This window comes from Eublepharis macularius, chromosome 1, assembly GCF_028583425.1.
Source record: "Eublepharis macularius isolate TG4126 chromosome 1, MPM_Emac_v1.0, whole genome shotgun sequence".
Lineage (NCBI taxonomy): Eukaryota > Metazoa > Chordata > Lepidosauria > Squamata > Eublepharidae > Eublepharis > Eublepharis macularius.
In genome coordinates, this window is record NC_072790.1 from 141,946,231 (window position 1) to 141,966,640 (window position 20,410).

A 20,410-nucleotide genomic window follows, 5' to 3' on the forward strand; every position below is an offset into this window, starting at 1 on the left:
GTTGGTCCAGGACCATTCATTCATTCATTCATTCATTCATTCATTCATTCATTCATTCATTCATTCATTCATTCATTCATTCATTCATTCATTCATTCATATATATCATGCCTTTCTCTCTAGTGGGGATCCAAAGCAATTTACATCATTTTTCTCTCCTCCATTTTAACCTCACAAGAATCCTGTTAGGTAGGCTATGCTGAAAGTGAGTGTCTGGTCCAAGGTCACCCAGCAAGCTTCCATGGCAGAGTAGGGATTGAACCTGGGTCTCCTAGATCTTAGTGTGACACTCTAACCACTCTAAACACTCTCCTATTAATTTAAGCAGGAATTCATCTTGTCTAGGTGTTGCTGGACTTACTATTGTATATGTTATTCCTGTTTTCAGAGTCTAGGGCAGCCGGAACAGCTAATGATGCGCCAGATGGAGCATTTGCAAAGGCTGGTATCTGAACAGCAGAAAATCATTTCGCTATATAACTCAGGTACTAGGGGATTTCCTTTTTAAAGAATAGTTTGTGCCACCTACTTGGATTGTTTCAGCTGTATTTCTCAAGGCAATCTCTGAAAGGCATAAAATGACCACAATTGTTTGGGTCATCTCGACTCAGGGTGACAAATTCTGAAAATGGCAGAAAGTAAGGAGAAAAATACTGGAACTTAAGACTGATTTCATGAGAGACAGTATGGTTAGGTGGCTATTTTTCCTAATAGCATTTGATTTTTCAATACAACATAGTTCTAGTGTCACAAGCAAAATATTCTTTTCTGTAGATTAACGGTACACATAGATGGAATGGTTTCAGCTGTGGACACTGAGAGCTAATTGGAAATTGCTACTTGTGAGCAGGTAGTTCCCCAATTTTATTGAAAGAGCTAGTTTGTCTCTTTAGGGGCAGCTGCCAAGTGGAAACATTTCAGAAATATTTAGGTGTACCCATAGAAGCCATGTGATTGCTGCTCTGGAATTGCTACACATTGCCACACTCTTGTTATTGGTCCATTTGTTCTTGCAGGTTTTTCAGTTTCCCCTGGAATCTCACCCCATCTACTTGCTATAACGCCATCCCTTCCAAGAGTGCCTGCTGCTTTATTTCCTGCTCAGCTCCCTTTGGAGAACACTTTACCAGTTCAGAATAGTGTATGCTCACAAGTCACCCCTTTAATAATGAAACATACCTTATGGCAAGGTGCCACAGGAACTTCAGCAAATGGCAGCTGTACAGAAGCTTCAAGGGAGCGTCCTGAATTTCAGGCCACAGGTACCTTAACCTTGGTTTCGGTTGTTTCGCAGTGGATTGGTTAATAACACAGTGCATCTGGTGATGTCTATCATTTTAGTCTTTTCAAAGTTTTAAATGAAGTACTTTTATGGTGGTTGTTGTGGGTTTTCGGGCTGTATTGCCGTGGTCTTGGCATTGTAGTTCCTGACGTTTCGCCAGCAGCTGTGGCTGGCATCTTCAGAGGTGTAGCACCAAAAGACAGAGATCTCTCAGTGTCACAGTTTTAAAGAACAGAGTAGATGTGCACTGTGACACTGAGGGATCTCTGTCTTTTGGTGCTACACCTCTGAAGATGCCAGCCACAGCTGCTGGCGAAACGTCAGGAACTACAATGCCAAGACCATGGCTATACAGCCTGGAAAACCCACAACAACCATCGTTCTCCGGCCGTGAAAGCCTTCGACAATACATACTTTTATGGTGTTCCTTTTTTTGACTGATGTTATAAAACAAGGCTGGAGTGAAGTGTAGAACAGGAATTCCAAGTGTATTGTGCCTCTCTTCCCATTGCTTCTGTGTATCATCCAAAACAGAACTCTTACGACTTTAGTGTATGGAATATGTCAACTTAATGCATGTAATAAAAATGTTAGCTTGTGTGGCACATTTTAAGTTAAAGGATGCAGCACAAAATATGTGGATTTTCAGGAAAGTTGATCCAGTTTCCTCACTGACTGCAAAAATGTCTTTAGAACTGTAGAAAAAATGTTGTGTAATGGTTATCCAGATTTTCAGATAAGTTGGAAATGCACTACAGATACTATTCTGTTAGTTTATTCAGATGGGCTAAAGAGAAAATCTGAATAGCCATTGTTGCAAGTAAAAACTGACATAAGTAATCAAGAAAAAGTGGGAAATGACTATCAGTCTGGCTTAAAAGTACAAAGCAAGAATGAAGTTGTAAGCACACTTACTTGGAATCAAGGGTTCACATTAAAAGGGGGTTTAACAATATAATCCTAAACAGAATTACTCCAGTCTAAGGTCATTGTTTTCAATGGGCTTAGACTGGAGTAACTCTGCTTAGTACTGCATTATAAGAGCACTCTATAATGTTGAGTATTTGCTGTTGTAAGGCGGAACTGGATATTAGAAGAAATGGAGTTGCCCCTGCTCTGTGTTTCCTTCTTGAACTGTACCTCCCACTATGCCTTGTTTTCTTCTAGATTCTAGAAGAGTGTTGTAAATGAATGTCAGTAGTCAGTTTTAACATTTTATTTATTTATTTATCTATCTATTTATTTATTTATTTTTGTCATTTATAGCCCACCTTTCTCACTGAGACTCAAGGCGGATTACACAGTGTGAGATTAGTACAGTTAATTTCAAGGACATTTCCATAAACAATGCCATAGGGTAAATAAATACAATTTTACAAAGACATAGCATTAGTAAGAATCCAATACAGAGTTAAAGAAATGCTGAAACAGAACATAAGTAATTCTAGGGCTGACATTAAACCCCATGAAGCACAAGTAGCTCATAGGAGCACATATTTAAGAGAACAGGTAGTACGTAAGACAACATAATGGTGACGTCTATGATCCTTAACTCATTAGTGAAGCATCTGAGAGCCCCTCCCTACAATACAAAAGCCATTTTGAATAATTCAGTTTTGCATAGTTTGTGGAAAGCTAGGAGAGTGGGGGCTCTCCTAACCTCCTCAGGCAGGTTGTGGAGAAACGCCGTTCTGTTTGTGGAGGTAACTTTCTATGGGCTTCAGAGGGGAGGGGCCAGTTCTGGAGCAGAATGTGATTGGAGGGAGAGCGAGTCAGTTGGTGGAGGGGAGTTGGAAGTTGACAGTTGGAGTTGAGGGACAGATGGCTCTGAGGGGAGATGTAGATCTAATGTAACCCCAGGTATCAAAGTATCGGGCCTGCCCTACACTACATCTAATTAGGACATGAGTATAGAGAAGCAGAGGGAGATAGAGTAGGGGAGTCTCCTAGTTAATTGGAGTCTCCTAGTTAATTTGGATAGGAGATGATGCTGATTCAGCAGATAGAGCCTCCATATCATTAAATTGAATTTAATTGGCCAACATACATTTGAGATATCATCACAAAATTTCCTTTTTTAAAAAATGGATCTGTTGTGCAAATAGGAACAAACATGGAACCATCATCAAAAAGTGTTGAGTCCTTCACAAAAAATCCTTCCAGACAAGAGGCTGAAGAAGAGAGAAATGCTGCAAGGGAAGGTAATGACCATATTTTTAAATCCAAGAATGGAAGATGAAGTTGAGTATGGAGTATGGAGAAGAGAGTCTCTTTTTGGAAAAAAAAATAGCTGGTTTGTTTACAGAAACAAATATTTTTGTGGCTCTCTTTTACTATATGGAAATGGAAATACAGTTCTTGGGACTGTACTACCAGTCCAAATCCCCCATCCACCTGTAGATGAGTTTAAAAACTTCTTTGTTCTTTGCTTTTCTTATGATCTTTATCTTATAGAAACATCTGAATTGCTGTTGCTGCAGTTCTTGATTGATTTTATTAATCCCTTTAAGAGTCTTGCCTTGAAACTTTGCCTACTATTAAGGAAGAGAAGGGGGAACAACCAGTTTGTGAACACACATCCCTTTCTCCCTTTGGAATAAGAATAAACACGGGGACTAGAAGTGTTGATGACAGGTGAGAACAAAAGAAAATTTCAAGTTTAGCTGAAGAATAAATGTGATAAATAATTAATAATGTAATAATAATAATAACATTCGATTTATATACCGCCCTTCAGGACAACTTAATGCCCACTCAGAGCAGTTTACAAAGTATGTCATTACTATCCCCACAACAAAACACCCTGTGAGGTGGGTGGGGCTGAGAGAGCTCCAGAGAACTGTGACTCACCCAAGGTCACCCAGCTGGCTTTGTGGAGGAGTGGGGAATCAAACCCGGCTCTCCAGATTAGAGTCCTGTGCTCTTAACCACTACACCAAACTAATTATAGTTTACTGAAAATTTGGAACATTTTTATTCCGAAAAAGAGCATATGATACACCTCTCCCATTTTGTATTTCTGTTTGTTTGTCATCATCCTCTCCATAAGGAGGTCAAGGCTTGCATAAACGTGTCCCAGTGTATTCTCAGCAACTGGTAGGTTTGACTAAAGGTCACCCAAGTGAGGCTCATGACTTGAGCAATGCTTTAAAAACAGTTGTTAACATTTCTTGTATGTCAAAAACCTGTGTAAGCTTCTTAAGAAACAAGAGCAAATGCGATATGGCACAGCGAGGGAAAACAGGACTGCTGGAAAATAGAAATGCAAGATGCCCATTATTTATCTCTTCATAAAATGTGATGATTACTTCAAAAGATCTAAGTATAATGAATTGTAAAAACAAATGATTATCACATATTTTATTCATTTTATTCATATTCTTTTTTATTATTTTCTTAGACCTATCAGGCCTGGAATTGGTGTGAGACAGAAAACATTTGAAGAGTTTATTGAGGAGCAACTTAAAGTAGATTCTCAAAGAATAGAGGATCACCAGAAGGTACCATACTGTACACCTTGTTAATCAAACAGTCCACTTTAATGTTTGAGGGGACTCTAATTAATAAACTTTAGAGATACCCAAACCACTTTTATGTGACTGGTTTTACATGATTTACACTATTAGTGTATGTCCACCCTTACCTCTTTTCTGAAGGAAGCTACATCTATCAATGGAACCGCTAGTAATTTCTTAACTCTTTTTCTTTCTGTGCTAAAAGCCATTTTCAAAGATCTTCCACCTCTGTTCCTAGCAAATTTTGTTCAAGCATTCTCTTCAGACAAGAATGTGGTAATTCCTTGCTTTGGGAGACAAGAAAGGAAGGAAAAATTGCCCATTTGTCTTCTAAGGTTGTCTCCATTGCCAGGTGATACAGGTGCCAAATTAATGCTGGATCACCCAACATTAACTAAACCTTTCTAAAGGATTAACACTGGGAAGAAAGGACTAAACTGATAGAAGTAGTTCCAGTGGTGACTGCACTGTATAATAGTGTCAAAGTTAAAGTGTAGTCAGTCCCTCCAAATAATACTAATAAACTCCTTTATCACTTTCTTTGTACAATCACCAAGTAGAAGAGTAAATACCCTGTATACTTTTTGTTTGAGGCAGTTCCTATGCTCCCCACCTAATTTTTAAATTAGTTTCAGCTCTAGTTTTAAGAGTTTTTGAATGATATAGCCTAGCTGAGATTTCAGTGGATTTTACTTCTTTATAATAGTGCAGTGCAGGACTTAAATTCAAATGTGAAATATTTGAGCCTGGTCCAAAATGTGTACGGGGTCCTGAGAGGAGAAACATTTGATGTATGTAGTGAGGAATCCCTATGTTCACGTGAAACGTTTTCCTTTATAGAAAAGAATTGCAAGCCAATGTGCAAACCAAATATTGAACTATAATCTGAATGTTGAAGCAATGCTTAAACCGCTTAGGGGAAAATGCCAGTTAAAGTCAAATGCAGTTTAGCTATTGACTTTGGAGTTAAAAATTTCTCTGTTGAGAACGTTTTGGAATTCCACTCTGCTCTTTAAAATGATTATTTTATTATGTATAATTTCATTACTTTCAGAACTCCTATGAGACTAAAGTGGCTGCTCGGAAGTCATTCCTGAAACGTGGGGAAGGCGCAGCAAGGCTTGAAAAAAATAAAGGGAACAATGAAAAAGAGCAAACCAAACTTCTCAGGAGAGTCAGCTTTGATTGCCAAAATCACTTTGCAGGGCCTGCGCACTGTGATGCTGGAAAATTATTGGGAAAACACTCTCAACTGAAAAAGCAGGTCAGTAGTCCTACGGTGCTGTTCAAGAAAGTCAAAAATACAAATTGTATCACCTCCAAGGATATAAAATGTCAACTTAATAGACTGGAGCAAAGACCTGAAGAAAGAAAAAGAAGCAGTAACCGTGGTGGCCATGATAGTGAAGAAATGGTAAACAAAAAAGAACCTGATATACAATCTCAGATTAACTGGGTTGAATGTTCCCACGAATGGCAGGAACAAATAAAGGAAATCAAGAGACAAGCAACTGATGATATTGACATATCATGTCCTGGTTCCCGAGACCATTCAGATGTGGCTAACAATAGACCCACAGACACTAAAGTTTCAGTGTGGCATCAGAAGAATTTGGAGGGCAGTTTATCCCAGGTAACAGAGGTAACAGAATGGCCCATAAATGCTTCACCGAGTACCTCCGAGCTTCAGAATTTAGAAGGAAATCGAACTAATCTAGCAAATAAGAACTGCAGGCTTCAGGTTACTCAGGCTGTGAATGATGAAAGTTCAGAGATCAAAGTAGAAAGTGGCCCTGGCTTTAAGAAGGTCAATGACCGAATAGTAAAAGTTACTTCTAAGCCAAATAGAAAACAGGCCGCCACAGTAGTTTGTTCCCAAAGGAAGCAACACTACAGTGCAGGTGCTGCTGACAGATGGGAAGAAAGTCCTCCTTCTAGTGATTCAGTCTTCTCATCTACTGGTAGTGAAGATGAACCCAAGTCTCATTGCTCTCTGCACCCTGTAAAGCCCAACATCCATAGAGCAACTAAGACAGAACACAACTTGGATCTTTCTGATGCTGACTATGCTACAGATGAGCCCAGTGAAACTGAAGATGGAAAATACCCTGCCAAGAAGTTTGAAGTTCAGGGGTTAGCAGATCAACAGGAAGCCTCCCTCATCACAAGCAGCAGTGATGAGTCTAGTGCTGGAGTTGGCAGCTTGAAAGGTAGAAAGACTCGCTCTCCTCTTAGGAAGTCCCCCTTCCATCCTACAAAAACTGCAAAAGGTGGAAAAGAACCTGAGACATGGAGGAAAAGCAGTGCCAGTCACATTACAGAATGCAGTTTGCAGCCTTCTACCTTGACAAGGGATCTTGTGGCCAGCCTCTTTCCTGTTTTCAAGACTAAAGCAAGTGTAGAAGATGAAAAAGCTGCACTAGGTGAGGCCCATCATAAAGTCAACAGTGAATTTTAATATATATTCATACATTCCACAAGCAGTGGTTAATGTTTGTGTTACAGTTTGAATGAGGGATGGAACTCCTGCAGCCCAACATTCCATCTCATGCAGACCTCTGTTAAAAGTGAATCCCTTGTTCGTTAAACTCAAGAGTCTGTTGATAACACTTCTTGTCCTTACTCCTAAACTTCCTTATTTGCTTGAGGCTGCTCAAGTTATTCAGTCCATCCCAAACATCTGGTATCTTGGGCTACCATAATGACATTTTTAGTCAGTGTAAAAATATTTTGGGATACACTTTAGCTAGCCCATTTCAAGAGAGATACAGATATCCTGTTCTTCAATATCCCCAAGTGTATTGTATATCTTGAATCAGAAGCAGCTGAAGCCAAGGCTGTTGGTTACCAGCAGTTCTTCAGTTTCCTCCAACTGCACTGTCCTCTGATGTCCTGGAGGACTGACTAGAGCCACTGACTAGAGCCACTAGGGTGGCTTAGCATATTATCTATTCAGCTTATTTGATTCCTACTATGGCAATGTGGAAAATCAGGGAGGCTTGGAATTCTGAATGGCAGAACACATTACTATTCTACAGTCTTGTTTTTGAGTACCTTTTGTTTACTATGTGCCTCTGATTAGTTTGTGATTTTGTGTACCAATATTGCTGAACTCTGATTTGCAGAAATGGCACAAACAATACAAACTGTGTTTTTAATGTGAATAAGCTTAAAATCCATAGGACTACATGTCTTCCTCTTCCCCTCCCCTGCCTCCAGAGTTGAGACCCATGACTTTTCTGTTTTTGTTTACTACAGTTTGTCGTCATGCTCAAGTTCAGGCATATTAGTGTGTTTGTTTCTTGACCACAACGTGTGATTATGCAGTGATTTAATCCTGGGGCTTTATTGCAAGCTAAAACACTAATCCTGTTGACTTTGTCATTGCTAAAAACAAAGTTTATAATTGCCGCTTGAAATGTTACAAAGGACTCGGAGTGTGTGCTGCATGCATTTTTTAGGCTCATACCAGACACTGTCCTCAAACTGCTAATAGCTGCAGCAAATACAGTTTGCCTCTTAGGGCATTTCTGCATGTGATTTATTTTACAGATTATATACACTGAGAGAGAAGAAGCAAAAAAACATATCATTTGCTTCAGGGCCTGTTTCTGGCAAGCTGCTTCTGGTAAACTAATTCCAAAGAGAGTGTTGTCAAAGTGAAAAGTTGTTCCAGGCTAGAAGCAATATATTTCTTTGACTTCATGAGGAAGAGAGAGAGAAGATGGCAATAGCATAAGATCTGTGTGTAGGAGTATGCGATTCAGGTTTCCGATTCAGAATAAATACCTGAATCGGACCCGATTTACTAGCCCCAATTTGCAAAAGCCGAATCAAAGCTTCCAGAAGCAATTCGGGTTGCTTCGGGAAGCTTTGGGTAGCTTTCAAACCCGGGCTGGCTCCAGCTGACTGGCTGAGGAGGATCCCCTGTGGGCCAGCTAGAGTTTAAAGAACCCTTTCCCTGCCACACAAGCAGCAGGGAAGGGCCCTTTCCAGGCTTCAGCTGGCCCATGGAGGGGACCAGCGGGTCAGCTAGAGTTTAAAGGGTCCTTTCTGGGCTTCAGCTGGCCCACGGGGGGGGGATCCCCCCAGGCCAGCTGAAGCCCAGAAAGAGCCCTTTAAATTTCTGCTGGCCTGCAGGGGGATCCCCCCTGTGGGCCAGCTGAAGCAGTTTTGGTATGCTCCGAATCTCCACAGAGCATACCGAAGCAGGGCAAGAAGCAGTTTCTGAAGCGGCTTACCACTTCAGAAATCGCTTATTTCCGACTCTTTTTCCCTCTGGAAATTCCGAAGTGGGAAAACTGAATCTTTCCATTTCTGCACACTCCTGTCTGTGTGCACCCAGGCTTAAGATGCTCCCTACTTGAATCTTGACAAAATGGTTAACTCCCAAAGTACAACTTTAAATACACTCTGGTTCTTGTATCCCAAGCACACTCTAGATTTCAGCTCAAATGAATCCTTATATGGTATATGGTGGTATATGTCACCATATCTGTCATCCTGACGCACATTGGGGAGGAGGATTCTCAGGTGAAAACATAGCTATGTTCTCCAGAGATATTTCCTGAATTTTATATTCTGAGCTATGAGGACTGAGGTGAGTGCTAAGGGAGCTGCATGCAAGTATGCCTTTATATTGAACAAGAAGAGTTCTCAACAATTCTTCTCTTACCAAGAAAATAACATTCTTATGGTACCATAAGGATTAACAAATTTACTGTGGCTAAAGCTTGTGTAAGGGAGAACCCACATTGTCGGATGCATAACAAGGAGTCTCTCTCTTTTTTTTAAAGTTTTTATTGGGTTAGGATCAATTATTTATACATTACAATCAATTTCCCCATTTTCCATTTCTAACCCCCTCCCTTTCCCCCCCTTTTTTGTTGACTTCCAACAGTTTTCCAACCCTTTGTCCCTTTCCCTTACTCCTTTTAAATTCCTCTATCTAACAAATATATAGTCTCCCATTTATTCTAAGCAATACATTCTTAACTATTTTTTATTTATTTATTTATTTATTTATTCAATTTATATACCGCCCATCCCAGGGGCTCTGGGCGGTGAACAGTTAAAATTGATAAAAACAAAACTGAAATCAATATACAAATAATAAAACAAAACAAAACATTTTTAATACTCTATACCCAAACTATGAGTCATTATTTCCATATTGGATAAACAATTTATCCCAATTTCCATAATTCCAATTTCAAATATTTCTATAAATCATAAACCATATAGATCATACATTCGTTTAAATCAAACAATTTGACTTATGCTCTATATGTTACTCATTCTTTTAGTTATATATAATTACTTTTATATTTCTACTTCCCTTCAATAATAATTCTATATAACTATCATCACATAATCAATCAATTTGACTCATATATATCTTCAAATAAACATATTCAGTTTGTTACATTATACCAATCTTACCAAAAAGAAAATATTATTAGTTAATCAGTCCTTATAATTAGCCCTTATGATTAATTATTTTCTATCGATATTCTGTTTATTAGTCTATATATATATCTGTATATATATCAATCTATTAATCTAACTGCTTAGAAGTTCACGATTGTCTCTTCTCCCCCCCGGTAAAGTCACCCCCCTCTACATTTTATTGTACTTCAGTAGTTCTCAAACTGCCACAGTTCTCCTCCCACCTCCCATTTCTTCTCCAGATATTGTTTCAGCTTCTCCCAGTCTGTGTTAAACTGCCCTGAGTCCAGATTTCTCAGTTTTCTTGTCATCTTGTCCATTTCTGCCATGTACAGCAATTTGTAGATCCAATCTTCAATAGTTGGCACTTCTTGTACTTTCCATTTTTGCGCGTACAAAAGTCTAGCTGCTGCTGTCATATAAAATATCAGCGTCCTATGATGGGCTGGAATTCCCTCCATACCCAAGTTTAGTAGCAGGAGTTCTGGGTTCTTATTTATTTGAAATTGTAAAATTTCACTCATTTCTCTTATTATTTCCCCCCAGTACTGCCTAGCTACCTCACACGACCACCACATGTGATAGAGGGAGCCCTCATGTTTCCTACATTTCCAGCATTTATTAGAAGTATTCAAATTCCCTAGCGCAATCTTCTTTGGTGTCATGTACCAACGATAGATCATTTTGTAAATGTTCTCTTTAATGCTAGTACATGTCGTTGTCTTCATTGTAGTCTTCCACAAGTATTCCCATGCCTCCATTGTTATTTCTTTATTAAAATTTATAGCCCATTTCACCATTTGTGTTTTTACTGTCTCATCCTCAGTATACCATTTCAACAGTACTTGGTATACCTTGGATATTCTTTTCTTGTCCTCTTTAAAAAGGGTCTGCTCTAGTTCCGAGTTCTCTATTCGTATACCTCCCTTTACAGAGTCCGAATTATATAAGTCTCTGATCTGTCTGTACTGGAACCAGTCATAATAAGGTGATAGTTCCTCCTGCGTCTTCATTCTGAGTTTGGATGCTTCAATTCTAGTTATTTCTTTGTAAGTTAAACATTGTTGCTCATTATCAACAGCTCTCGGATCTATCACCTCATATGGAACTACCCACAAAGGAGTTCCTTCTTGTAGGTAAATTCTGTACTTCTTCCAGATTATGTATAAACTTCTCCATATATAATGGTGCAGGAACATCGAGTTCACCTTTACTTTATCATGCCATAGGTATGCATGCCATCCAAATATTTTTTTATATCCCTCTAGGGCTAGTAATTTCTTGTTCTTTAACGTCATCCACTCTTTCAGCCACACTAGGCAGATTGCATCATGGTAAAGTCTCAAGTTGGGCAGTTGCATTCCGCCTCTTTCTTTTGCGTCTTGTAAAACTTTCATTTTCACTCGAGGCTTCTTGCCTGCCCACACAAAATCTGATATTTTCCTCTGCCATTTTTCAAATTGTTTAGAGCCTCTGATGATTGGTATTGTCTGTAGCAAAAACATTACTCTTGGTAACACATTCATCTTAACTGCTGCAATCCTACCCAACCATGACAGATTTAACCTATTCCATTTAATCAAGTCTCTCTCTATCTGAGTCCATAGTTTCTCATAATTGTTTTTGAATAGATCTATATTCTTTGCAGTCAGTTCAATTCCCAAATATCTCACCTTACTTGTTACTTCACAGTCCGTTCTATCCATTAATAATTGTTGTTTCTGCTTAGTCATATTTTTGCATAGTATCTTTGACTTCTTTTTATTAATATAGAAACCTGCCAAGTCTCCAAACTCCTTAATCTTATCTATCACTTTTGGCATGTTCTCCAATGGGTCCTCTACAATTAACATTATATCATCCGCAAATGCTCTGACCTTGTATGAATAGTCCTTTATTTTTATTCCTCGAATTTCTTCATCTTGTCGTATTTGTATCATCAGGATCTCCAATACTAAAATGAACAACAGTGGAGACAACGGGCAACCTTGTCTTGTTCCTTTACTTATAGTCAATTTCTTGGTCGCTTCATCATTCACCACAATTGCTGCAGTCTGGTCTCTGTAAATTTCCTTAATTGCTCTGATGAATCTTTCTCCCAATTGTAGCTTTTCCATAGTGGCAAACATAAAGTCCCAGTTTAAATTGTCAAACGCCTTTTCAGCGTCAACAAAGAAGAAACCAACCTCTTTGTCACAACGCTTGTCATAATATTCAATAGCATTAATGACTGTCCTTAAATTGTCTCTTATTTGTCTGTCTGGCAAAAAACCTGCTTGTTCCTCCTCTATAACCTCCGAGAGCCACCCCTTCAGTCTCTCCGCCAATATCTTCGCAAAAATTTTGTAGTCATTATTAAGTAACGATATAGGTCTGTAATTTTTCACGTTGGTCAAATCTTGGCCCTCTTTTGGGATCAATGATATATTCGCTTCACTCCAGGTGTCTGGAATTCTTTGATCCCTTAAAACTCCATTGATCACCTCTTTTAGGAATGGTGCCAGTTCATTGGCCATTGTCTTGTAAAATTTAGCCGTAAGTCCGTCTGGCCCTGGCGCCTTTCCTAGATTTGCAGATTGTATTGCCTTACTTATTTCCTCGTCCGTTACTTCACTGTTCAATTTATTTCTCCAAGCTTCCGAAATTTCTGGAAGTTTCGTTTTCTCCAAATATAACGCTATTGATTCTTTATTTACTTGTTTCTTATTGTACAACTTAGCGTAGAATTTATAAAAGGCTCTACTAATGGCAGTCTGTTCCAAATACGTTTTATTGTCTTCACAAATTTTATTTATTATTTTCTTTTCCCTTCTCTTCTTCAATTGCCATGCCAGGTATTTCCCAGGTTTATTTGCACCTTCAAATGCTTTCTGATTCAGTCTTTTAAGGTTCCACTCCAATTCTTTATTACTCATTGCTGTTAGCTGTTCTTGGAGTATTTTAATTTCCTGATATATTTTCTTTTTCCCTGGTCTCTTTTTTAACTGTGTTTCTTTGGCTTTTATTTTTTCCTCGATCTCTTGTCTTTTCTCCTCTTTCTTCTTTCTTGCTCTACCATTTAAGTCCATTAGTATGCCCCTTATAACCGCCTTGTAAGCATCCCAGACTTTGTCAGTTGGTACTTCTTTGTTCACGTTATATTGTATGAAGCACTTTGTCTCTCTTCTCAATATCTCCATGTTCTCTCCTTCTTGTAGCAAGTCCTCATTTATTCTCCATGCTTTCCTTTTTCTCCTTTTCCCTAGTTTCCACATAATTGGGTTGTGATCTGAGCCTACCATCGGCATTATTTCTACCTCCTTAGTCCATAACGCTAAGTCTTTTGAGGCCCAGATCATGTCAATTCTTGATAATGTAGAGTGCCTTGCAGAATAAAAAGTAAACTGTCTGCTTTTAGGATATTCTCTCCTCCATACATCTTCAAGAGTCTCTTGTTGAGTCAACTCAAAAAAAAGCTTTGGTAATAATCCTCTTTTCTTTTGTGCCGTTGTTGTCTTTTTGTCTAATTCCAAGTCTGTCACTCCATTGAAGTCTCCAGCAAGAATTATCTGGTCATATGAAAGATCATCTAAATACTTCCTCAAATCCTCAAAGAAGCTTTCTTTTGCACCATTAGGTGCATAAACTCCGACTACCAACACTCTCTTTAAATTCCAAGTACATTCCACTGCTACAAATCTGGCTTCCACATCTTTCATTACAAATTTTGGCTGTAGCTCCTCTTTTACATACAACACCACTCCTCTTTTTTTCTTGCTTGAGGCTGCTACAAAGTCCTTGCCCAATTTTCCCAATTTTAAATATTTTACATCCTGCTTTCGAATATGAGTCTCTTGCAAACAAACAATGTCGCATTTTTGTTTTAATAGCCAGTGAAAAATATTTTTCCTCTTATTCGGTGAGTTTAGTCCATTTACATTCCAAGATAATACTTTACACTCCATACTCATAATCTTGTTGGTAAGTCCTTTTCATTGTCCCTTATAAATCGCTCCATCTCCCGCTCAGATCTAATGCGCTTTTTGGCGCCTCCAAATTCAAAGGACAAACCTTCTGGAAGCTCCCATCTGTACCTGATTTTCATGTCCTTCAACATCTGGATTAGCGCTTTATATTTTTTCCGATCTAGTAACACTGATCTGGGTAATTCCTTCATTATGATAATTGTCTTGCCATCGATCTCCAATGGATCTTGAAACTGTTTAGTCACAATCTTCTCTTTCATGTTTCGTGTTGTAAATTGCACAATCACATCTCTTGGTACTTTCCTCTGGGTTGCAATTCTCGAGTTCACGCGATATGCCACATCAAGGATAGCCACAACTTCCTCCTCCTCCTTCCCCAGGTACTCAGCTAACACCTCAGTCATCTGTTCTTGCACTGTCTTTCCTTCTATCTCCGGCAAACCGCGAAATCTGAGCTGCTTCTCCATGTGTCTACTTTCCGCAACCGCCATCCTTCCCCTCATCAGTCTCATCTCTGTTTGTTGCGTATCTGCTAAGTTCTCCATCGCTCCTTCTACTGTTTTAACTCTCTGCTGCGTTCCTTGTAATTCATTTTGTATTGTTTCCATACCTTTCTTCACTTCTGACAGCTCCGATTTTACTTCTGACAGCTCCGATTTTACTGTCTGTTTAACCTCTTTGATCAGCTCCAATTTCATGTCCTTAAATTCTTTAATCACCTCTAAAAGTTTTTTGTCCAGATTTTCTATTGCCGATTGCCACTCTTTTTTCGACATCGTGGGGCTTGCTTTAGCTCGCTCCCACGAATCTGCTCTCTTCCTTAACTCCATGGCGTTAAATTTAATACCTTTTTTGTTTCAAATGTCCCGGTCTTCTTGCATAAATTAGTTTTTAAAGAGTCCAAAATGTCGGGCGTCTTTTCTCTATGGTCTCTCTATGGTTTTATAATCCAAAATGGCCTACTTCCTTTTCCGCTGAAGCAGCGACCCTTCCCCTTTCAAAAATGGCGATTCCCTTCTTCCTGCCCTCCAGCAAGGGCCGCTTCTCTCCAGCCACTCTATTGTTATTACGCACTTCCTGTCTCCCGTCTTCCCACAGCAGATCTCGCGATGGTGTCTTTTTCTCACAGCTCCATAACCACAGGTATTCAAAACAATAGTCCAAATTCTATAATAACTTCTTTAAACTTAGTCTCTTTTCAAATGCAACTCTTGCCGGGTCTTCCCCTCCTTTTCATTAATCTGTTGCAGTTTAAAAGTTTACTTTTTTTCCTCTCTGTTTTTATCAATCTGTCCCGTATCGGAAGATAGTGATCTTTACCTTCTCATTCACTTTTCTCGGGTTGTAATCGCTGTTTCGATTTTCACTTCTCCTCTCCACTTCTTCCCCCCAATCGAAGCTTGGGTATGTAGGTCTTATGCCAGCCGAATTGGCCCCAGAACTGCCGCAGAGATTGTAGCCGACCCGTCGCAGGGTGGGACCTCAAGGATCGGGAGGGGACCCGTTGTGTAGAGCCCCCCCTCGTCCGAGATCTAGCTCACCCTAGGGTCTCGAGCGTTCTTTGCCTGCTCTCCGCCTGAGAGCAGTCGGCCGCGGGCTATTTTCACCCCGCCGGCCGCTTAAAACGGCAGTCCGGTCAGCTCCGCAAATGGAGCTGCTTCAGACCTCCATGGATCCCAAACCGGAAGTCGCATAACAAGGAGTCTCTTAATAGTTTTCTTACTGTGTTGCTCAGCTTCAGAGCTCTTTGTAGTCATATGTATAGAGAAACATGCCTACCTTGGCTTACAACTTTATTTATTTAGGCCTGCATGAGCCAAAATATATCCTGAGTATGCATTTTAATTGTGAGTTAGTTCATTTTCAGAGCTATGCCTGGGCTTTTTATCTGCTCAGGTGCAAAGTGAGAAACTGTTATGGTGGGAGAATGCGAGACTCCAAGCCGAGAACATTCCATCCAGTTAAGTTTATCTGAACTTCATTTTAGTTGTCAGGAGAGAGCTGGTGCAATAACTTTTGAGCATGATACAGCTGCAGAGTATCATCCTTTTATATCATTGCCAGGTTCTAATTTGTCAACCAGATCACTCCATGTTGCTAGGGAATATGGGATAAAAATGGTAAGTTCAGCTATGCCTTTATCCTGATTTTGTGGTCTTACCTTGACCCCTGTGCACTTGGCCATATGGATTTACAACTATGTCTTGAAACCTGGAAACTTTGATGCTGAAAGCTATGTTAGACTGACATAAGACTTTTGTCAGGTATTGTAATAATTTGCTTAGTTTTTAACCTTTGCCTTTGGATCTTTAGTTCAGCTCCTTCTTATGTTACCTTAAACTTTTACCTCAGAAGGACTCTGGTCCCAGTCAAAACTTTTTTATTTCTACTCATACAGAGCTTCAGGTATTCTCTACTCTACCTAAGCTTATATACTTCGAAAACACCTTCCCTTTTGTATTTGTGTGACCTGTATAGTGCTGCCTCCCTGACTCCCTCAAAAGGTTTACATTGCCACCACAGGCTTTCGCCTTAGAACTCCTCAGTTTCACTAGTAATATACGAAGGCTTGTTATAAAGAATAGTGTGGCAGAATAGTGTGTGTGTGTGTGGGTTGGGGGGGAGTTATGAGGTAAAAAAGGGATTTTCTTAAACAAAAGTAGAATTTATTTATAAGTATGTAAGTATGATGGTTGCAGAGTTTTGATAAGTGTATTCGTTTCAGAATAGTTCTTAAGCTTGGCAGTTTCAAATATAATTATATCTTCTTAAAGGTATTTTCACAGGCTCAGTAACACCCAGTAATTTTTCCACCCAGGCTGTCACTAACAGAATAAGCTCTCTTCTCCTTCACACAGATATAGATTCACTCAGGCCTTTCCACACAGCTTGCCTGATAGGCTTGCCAGCTGCCCACCAGTGGCAGGCAATATCTTGGGGATTTGTGTTGTTGCCCGCTGATCGCTGGTGATCTGTGGGAGGTAGCAAACCCCCTGGTGATCACCCACCATTGGCAGGCAGTTCAGAGAAGTGTGGACTGGTAGGGCATGATTACATCAATTTTCAAAGTAACAGCATCATGCCAGCTGCAGGCATGCTTCTGCACTTTGCTGGGGCCAATTTTGGCTCCAGAAGGGCTGAATTTGCCCTGTGCAAAGCATGGGAACACAGCCATGCCTAGTGTGATGATGTCACTTCCCAGAAGTGATGTCATCATGCAAGTGCCATGAGCGCCTGCGTACTTTGCACATGATAAAAAAAATAATACCAGTATGCACATAGTAAGTTCTGGGTCCCTCCTTCCACAGGGAGGGTATAGGGACTTGGCAACACTATTGCCTGACCTGAATAAAATAATCTCTGTCTCTGTCCTATATACACAGACTGAGGGAGGCGCGCACACAGTTTGCCTGACCTAGACAGAACAGGGCTTTCAGGCTTGCACAGTTTGCCTGAGCTATACAAAAACTGATTTAACCAGAATCTTTTGGGTGGTAAGTCTTTCAGAAACACGCAGTCTCTCTCAGGCTCCACACAGTTTGCCTCACTCAACTAGAATGCACACTTTCTCTCAGCACAGTGATTAAAAAATACAGTTCATTCTGCCTCCTAGGTACAGCTACTGTCCAATCAGATAACACTCCATTTGCCCATGTAGCCCACTCTTCTTTCCTCCTACATTTCAACTTACAGCAACAATTATTTTTAAAAATCCACATTAACAAGCAGAGAAAAAACCACACCAACTTGATTACTTGCAATATATTACAGGTTTGTTATGGTATTTGGTTTAATTAGCTTTTTTATTTTACCTTTTCTTTCTGCACACACTCTCAAGCTCCTCCGCAGGGTCGTTGGAGCCCAGGGTGGGCTCACCCTCCAGGTTGATCTAAATAACTGCACGGCTCAGGGTAGGCCTTAGAATGCAGGGAGGAGGGGGTATACAACACCCTCACTCTCTCTCCCCCTCCCGTTGGGGTAGGTTAACCTCCTCCTCCTCCTTCTCCCTGGTCCTCTCTCCCTCTTTCCTGCTCATTCTCTCTCTGTTCCAAATCTACTCCCAACTCCACATCACTGTACTTCCTGTTGAGACCGCCTTTAAAGGGCCTTCCTGGGGGATTCCCACCATTCATCCTGGGTTTCAGCTTATCAGGGGGCAAACCTCCACCCCTAGGGCGATTGCCAGTGCTGCTGGCCTGCCTGGGGCATAACTTCTCCACTCCAGCCCCTCCCTTCCTTTTTATACCCTTCCTGCAGGGCGTGGCTGGCTGAGCCTCTCCAGCTGGCCTGGCCTGGCCGCCATGTTGATGCCTTCACTGGAGTGGCTGTCTTGGGGTTGCATCGTCTCTGTGGGTGGGCCACCTTGCATGCCAAGCCCACTGGGTGTTGGCGGGGGTGCCTCCAGCCTGTCCTGGCATGGGGTGGCATTCTGGGCTGCTGGGAGGGCATCCTGCTGCCCAGAGCCTTGCTCTGCAGCTCGTACTCTGGCAGCTTCCACAGGTTGCACTGGGGCCTGTCCTCCATTGGCGCCTACCGCTGTTGCCACAGTCCAGGCATCCTCTGAGGTTCCGTGGCTGTCTCTTGACCCTCCGGTGGCTGCAGCCTCCATTGGCATGACACCCAGCCATACTCTGCCCTTTGGGACTGCGCTGCCTCCTCTGTTACCTCTGTGGCCTCTGCTAGGGCTCCGCTGGCATCCGTGCCCCCTGAGCGCTGTGGCAGAGGTAAGTCTGGGGGGGAGTTGGACAGCTGTCCATGGACATTAACATTAGTATTTTATTCATCTTCTTAACAAACAATATATTTTGCATCTGTGGTGTTTCATTGGTTTGTGGCTTCTGTCTGAAAACAGTGCCTAGGCCAACTGGCCCTCTGCTACCCTTTGTAACTTTTTGCTTTGGCTCAGCATAGCTGAGCCCAGGTATAGTCTGGTAAGGCTTGAAGCTTCATTCTCCAGCATCTAGCTGGGATTTAGAGGGAGAACTGGTGGCAGCTGCTGCAGCACAGTGGTTAAGTGGTTCAGCTGCGAATCGGCACTCTACTGGTTCAAATTGCACTACTGCCATGAGCTCAGTAGATGGCCTTGAGTAAGCCACTCCTCTCAGTCCCAGCTCTGCAGCTGTATTGTGGAGATAATAATAACACTGACTTGTTCACTGCTGTGGGTGAGGCACTAATCTGTCTAGAAGAGTGGTATATAAGCGCAGTTGTGTTGTTGTTATTAGCTAGTGATTTTTGGAGTAGTGTGGCCCATTACAAAGGATCTTCTGCCTTTTGAACCTCTTGTGTTCTTGACAATATATATAGTATTAATACTGTACATTTGCACTTTATAGTTGTGTTTTGCTCTAATTTCTAGGCACAGAGTTCGGTGAAAATGTTTGCCAAGCATTAATATCTGTTAACAAGAATATGAGAAAAATATAAATGATATCATTGTTAGCTAATTTTACCAGTGTTTGCTCTCACAGTGGCTATGAAGAACTAATCACAACTTACTAAAATGAATGCCTTTTTAGAGCAAATTAAAAAAAGGCCCACTGGCGAGTTGAAGGAATGGAAAAGAGAAGCGCAAGTACAGCATCAAGACACCTCTCTGCTAGCTCAGATGAAAGACGAACAAGCAAAAGCAATGGATTTTCTCAGGTAGACAGGAACCTCTACATTTATAAGTAACAATAACAATAACAATAATGTATCAGTATTTTACATTGCAGTACTATAACTTTGGCATGACTCTGGTTGTTACATATTCTCCAGTTTCTACAAACACTTGATTTCCTCCCCATGTTGGGCTCTCACTCTTTAATCACTAGGTTTTTTTTGTTGAACAGAAGACAAATAAACCAGATTGAGGATATCCAGCCTCAAATGTTGCATAATCTGGAAGAAGGCAAGAATGAGGAAGCAATGGAATTGCAGGTTAAAAATGAAGAATTTAAGAAACATCTAGTTAAAGAGGAGGGAGAATCAGTAGAAATAAAAGTAAGTTGTATTCTGTGCAGTGACACTGCCAAAAGTCTTAATTTAATATTTCAATGAGTGTATAAAGCCGAACAAGAACCATCTATTTATTACTGTTACTGTATATTTTTAAGCATGCCATTACAATCAGTAGTATTTATTACTGGGAACTTGGGACTGGGGTCTAGAGCACAGAATTGGTGGATGAATGTACATGAAGTTGCCTTATATGAAGT

The 20,410-nt window shown here is 40.5% G+C and overlaps 1 protein-coding gene across 1 annotated transcript in view; it reads left to right on the top strand.

Moving 5' to 3' along the window:
- The window catches only part of LOC129324666 (centromere protein J-like), a 41,369-nt gene that overhangs the window by 716 nt on the left and 20,243 nt on the right, over positions 1-20,410 (top strand). The window contains exons 2-8 of the mRNA XM_054972024.1: positions 389-485; positions 1,017-1,262; positions 3,793-3,916; positions 4,683-4,782; positions 5,852-7,220; positions 19,730-19,856; positions 20,045-20,195. Coding sequence (XP_054827999.1) covers positions 389-485; positions 1,017-1,262; positions 3,793-3,916; positions 4,683-4,782; positions 5,852-7,220; positions 19,730-19,856; positions 20,045-20,195 — 2,214 coding nt within the window. The remainder of the gene's footprint in view (positions 1-388; positions 486-1,016; positions 1,263-3,792; positions 3,917-4,682; positions 4,783-5,851; positions 7,221-19,729; positions 19,857-20,044; positions 20,196-20,410) is intronic.